Source organism: Merops nubicus, unplaced genomic scaffold (assembly GCF_000691845.1).
Source record: "Merops nubicus isolate BGI_N331 unplaced genomic scaffold, ASM69184v1 scaffold27927, whole genome shotgun sequence".
NCBI lineage: Eukaryota > Metazoa > Chordata > Aves > Coraciiformes > Meropidae > Merops > Merops nubicus.
The window spans coordinates 656-5,716 of NW_008622696.1; the positions used below are offsets into that span (position 1 = coordinate 656).

Sequence of the window (5,061 nt, forward strand, 5' to 3'; positions counted from 1 at the left end):
CATCAGCACCCACCGCTGCCTTGCTGGGCACCACCTTCTCTGTCCCTGCCAGGAGCCCAGGTTAAACCTTCCCAGGTAAAACCCATCCTCCGAAGGCCTTCTCCAGGTGCCGTGCCACGGCCAGGGTCAGGTGGTCATTGTAGGAGGCTGCCACCAGCTGGATGCCCAGCGGGAGCCCCTCGCTGCTCAGGCCCAGTGGGCACTGTGTCACTGGCAAGCCCAGCACGTTGAAGATAGCTGGAAAAGGAAAGGTTGCATCAGAGCAAGCAGAGCAATCGGGATAGCTCCCTGCCTGGCTCCCCCACCCCAGGGAGGTGGCTGCTGCCAGGCACAGCACCCGGGCAGAGACGTGGTGACAAAGGCACATGGCTGATCCCGTCACGTGTGCAAATCACACCCACGAGCCATGACAGGCTTATGTGGCACTGGCTGCTGCACGCCAAGACCTGCTGTGGGGCGCTCCTGCCCCGGGCACCATCCATCCTCTCCAGGACTCCAAAGCCAGAGTTGCAACACGGTGCTGGCATCACGGAGCTCAAGCTGCAGGGAAGCCCCAAGCTGCACCCCAAGAGATGTGGCAGCTCTCGGGTGCCTGCTGTAACAGTGAGCGCATCCCTCTGGGGCAGTGGCCCCTCCTGAGGTCAAACCTGCCCCTCTGCAGATAGCAGGTACAAATGGTTTTAAAGCACGACCATGGTCCTTGCCCCATGTTCTGGAGCAGCCAGATACTCCCCCTGAGCTGAGTGCCCGCTGCCACTGAGGGGAATATTCCGGGCAAAACATCAGTGGGCACTGCCACAGCAGGCAAGGGCATACCTGTGTGCCTGTGGCCCCTGCCAGTACCCAGCAGAGAAGTCAGAGCTGCTCACCTGTGTAGGCGAAGTTGAAGGGCATGCAAATGGGGGAATGGTGCCTGGGAGCTGTGGTGGGGTGGGACGGGTAGAGGAGCACCCCGTCAGGCCCTAGCAGGGCCTCCATCTCCTCCTGCAGGCTCTTCCCCATGCTCACCAGCTTGGCATTTCCAGCAGGGTTGAGTTTCATCAGCTTCTCTGTCAGCCCCAGGGCTGCAGGGCAAGAGCACAAGTGGGAACAGCGAGTGTGAGGACCGTGGGTTAAGCAAGCAGGGAAGCACAGTGCCCACAGGCAGCACCCCGGCTCCCAGGGCGGCCCCCGAGCCCCACTCCCTGCTGGCTCCCACAGCGATCTTCCCTGCACAGCTCTGTGGGCAGCATCTCCCCAGCTTTGCCACGGGAAAGGCTTTCAGCCCGCCTGTTGCTCCAAGCTTCTCCAGGCACTGGGACAGAGCAGAGCTGGCAGAGTGACCTTAGCAGTCATTAGGCAGTGGCACAACAGCACTAATTAGGGTTCTCTGGTACCTGCGGCTAAGAAACAGGATCGGTGTGGATCCCTGACAGGCTCCTGCAGAGCTCAGCAGTTCTGGCTCACAGCAGGAGCAAACCCTGTGCCTCCAGCTTCCCTGTCCTCACTTCTCCCAGGATATCCAATCTTACTCGTCACAGACCCTGCCAGCTCTCCCTCGAGCATGCCTTGGGCTGAAGACACCAAATGTCATCATAAAAAAACAGTCAGAAGCTGCTCAGCACAAACTCGGGGGTCCCTTCAAGGGGCACTGGAAGGGCACTATTTTAACTTAACAACTCACCACCCCAGCACCACCACTGCACACCCCAGGGCTCCTCCCAGCCTCACCAATAGCTGGAAGAGTGTGTGAAGACATCCCCACAAGCCACTTCATCAGCTCCCAGAGCGGCCACACCGGCTTCCCGTGATCCCCCAGCAGGTCTGAGAACAGCTGAGCCTCCTGCAACACACACACATGGACAGACAGACACACAGACAGACACACAGACAGACACACAGACTCTCTCTGTCAGCACCAGCAGCTGCCGCGCAGCGGGAACAGCCCGACCGAGAGCAGCCAAACCTCTGGCTGTCCCACGCTCCCCATGCAACCTGTTCCTGTTTCCAGACTGGAGCTGCCTGTGGGGAGCCTCATGCAGCCCCAGCACTAACCCGGAGGAGCAGCAGGAACATCTCCCTGCCAGAGCCAGCAAGCAGGGACCTTGTTCTGTGCCGGGAGAGCCCCCAGAGCAGCACCTTTCAGTAACCCCCTTGGATAAGACGTTTTGGATAACGTCTCCTGGAGGCATTTGCTGCTGTTACATGGCTGTGGGATCAGGAAAAAAGGAGGCAGCTGGGGCCAGGTGTGCTCTCCTTTGCAAGAGGGGGTTGGCTGACTTTTCACCACTGCCTGGGTGGCAGGATGCACAAGGTATAATACTCCTGAGTTTATCTTTGCTAGATACTTCCACACGTGCACTGAGCATGACGTAGTGGTGACAATTCATGGAAAACACAACCCACGTAGGCCGGCTGCTGAAAAGCTGCCCATCTCCCACCTCAGTCCTGGCATCCCAGTGGGAAGGCAGTGCCAGGAGGCACAGCCCGGGGGCAAGAGCGAGGCAGGACTCAGGCAGCCTCTGCAGGAAAGGTCAACATGCTGAAAAGGCCCCTGCCTCCCGAAACCACCTCATCTCACAGGACAGCAAGAGACAAGGGGCTGCCTAGCTGTGGGAAGAGATGAAGGAGGACTTCCAGGGGACAGGGGGATCAGAGAAAGCCCCTGGTCAGTGCTGGGGAGCCTACAGCTCTCCACGGCTGGCCCCGACCTCGTGCCTCTGCCAGCTTGGTCTGACACACCTGCCCATCGCTGTCCTTGGACGACATCATGGCTGACCAGATCTGAAAAGAATACTTCATCTTGTGGATTGCCACACGACGAACCTGGACTCCCAGCTCACTTTCGAGGTGCTCCACCACCTAAGGGGGAGAGTAGGAAAGGTTTGTTTCTGCAAGGATGTGACACACTGTGGTCAGCCCATGGAAATGAGGGGCAGGAGAAAGCCCAATGCCCTCCACCTGGAGCAGTGGGACCTCCTCCATCCAGCAACAACCCTGGAGCTCCCCAAGCAGTCCTTCGTGCCACCCCAGCCATGCTCCAGAAGAGCACCAAGAGCAGCACACCAGATTCCACTACAAAACTAAAAGGGCCTTTTGCATGACTAAATGCCAGGCAGCCACCCTGGGAAAGCTGCAGACACACAGCCAGCCCTTCGCTGTGAGATGTGGCCCCAGGTCTCCAGAAGACAGGCAAGAGATGTGAAGAAAGCAAAATACAGCTATTGCCATGGAAAATGGGGAAAAACTCTGGATACTGCAGTGCACCCCAACACACGGGTGCTGCCAGCAAGGGCATCTGGAGCTGCTCGCAAGATTTTCCCCTTGTTTCTTCTTTAACACAGAAGAAGAAAACGATCTTTCCATGTTTTTTTTTCCCACTAGAAGCACAGGACAGCAGCCCCCAAGGAGCCAGACAGAGCAGCTCATCTTGCCTCACCTCTCAGGGACTCCTTGGACTGGTCTCCTCAAGATTTATCTGCAGGCTCAACCCCATGAGAGCCAATCTCCAGTTTCCTACCTTCTTTTGGGCCTGCAAGATCTCCTTGTCCACAGGTGACACAAAAATGGACCCGCCATCATGATCCATGCAGTGAAATTTTATTTTCTCCAGTGACACCTTTTCATTCAGCTTCAGCCTGGGAAAGGAACAGGTCTTTGCTTACAAATCCATCCCTGCACCTCTCTGGCTGCTAGATCTGCTCACATGCTTGTTAATGCACCCTCAGGACAACTGGTATGACCTCAGGCCACCATGCTCCACCCATCAGGGTGGGAAGGAGAGTCCCTGAAGACACACAGACACTTGCTGCCCACAGCACACCCAGCTGCTTGCCCACCCTGTTGCTCCCAGCTAGTCCTGCATAGTTGTTGCTGTTGAGAAATCCTCATCTCTCCAGATTGATCTTGTGATAACAGCCCCTGGCAGCGGCTGAGGTTAGAATTGCACCACGAGAGCCACGGGTAACGGAGAAAGCAGCCACGTGCAGGCTGCAGCAAGAGGCAGGACCTGCCTGCTCCGCCCTGCGCCTCACTGGGGCAGGCACCTAAGAACCTGCTTGGTTGCTCAAACCTAGGAAGAGACCAAACGGGGCCATGGTGTGGGATGCAAAACTCGTTATTCAGCAACAGGTAGAAACACACGTAAAACCCAGATGAAAGGCCAGCCCCAGAAGGGAAGGGCTGTGCTGGACAGTGCTGCTGGGGGAGCTCACAGGAGATGCCTTCTTGCAAGGAGGACCTGGCTGACCATGGCTGCCAAGTCCCCTGGAGCATGTGGGTGGTGGGAAGGACAGCCCTGGCTGCAAGAGACCTGCTGGAGCCAGGGGCAGAAGGGAACCAGTAACAAGCCGTCTGGGTGGTGCAGACCTGTCTGGTTCCCCAAGCAGCACCAACCCGCTGCACAGGCCAGGAAGCAGCCGAGACCGACTCTGCAGCTTGAGGCAGCAGCAGGAACTTACTTGCTGGCCCCAGGACCGGCCATGACCCTCAGCATCAGCTCCAGATCCTCCGCGTAGCGGCACATGGGCCCCGTGCACAGGAAACTGGTCCGCACCCCTTGAGCGTTTGGGAACTGGCCATCGTTGGGCACCACCCCTGCGAGCACAGAGGGGGACCCTGGGTACCTCCTCGCAAGCACCCACGAGCACGGCCTCCAGGTGCAGAGGGAACCTGTCGCCCAGGGTCTGCACCCACGGCAGCGCTCACAAGCTGACGACAAGGTGTGCAGGGTGGAGGAAGGAATTAGAACACCCAGCTGGGAACCAGCTGCCAGGGAAACACCCCGGCAGCAGACTCCGACTTTGGGAAAACACCCCATGCTGAGGGTGCAATACCAGGGGTAAAACCCTCCCACTCGCCACGCACCTGGCCGTCTGCCACCCAACGGCTTCCCACTGCCCAAAGTTGCCCCCACATCCCACCTCCTGGCCCTCCTGCCGGGGAGCAGAGGAGGTCCCCGTGCCCGCTCTACCTGTCGTGGGTTTGTGGCCGAAGACCCCGTTGAAGAAGGCCGGCATGCGGATGCTGCCGCCGATGTCGGAGCCCACGCCGATGACTGAGCAGGCAGCTGCCAGGCTGGCC

The 5,061-nt window shown here is 58.6% G+C and overlaps 1 protein-coding gene across 1 annotated transcript in view; it reads right to left on the bottom strand.

Annotated features, from left to right (window-relative positions):
• Positions 1-61: 61 nt before the first annotated feature.
• FAAH2 (fatty acid amide hydrolase 2) overlaps positions 62-5,061 on the bottom strand; it is a 5,740-nt gene continuing 740 nt past the window's right edge. The window contains exons 2-8 of the mRNA XM_008944888.1: positions 4,952-5,055; positions 4,440-4,575; positions 3,500-3,617; positions 2,722-2,841; positions 1,711-1,822; positions 870-1,064; positions 62-237 (exon numbers count right to left, since the gene is read on the bottom strand). Of these exons, the coding sequence (XP_008943136.1) occupies positions 62-237; positions 870-1,064; positions 1,711-1,822; positions 2,722-2,841; positions 3,500-3,617; positions 4,440-4,575; positions 4,952-5,055 (961 nt within the window). The remainder of the gene's footprint in view (positions 238-869; positions 1,065-1,710; positions 1,823-2,721; positions 2,842-3,499; positions 3,618-4,439; positions 4,576-4,951; positions 5,056-5,061) is intronic.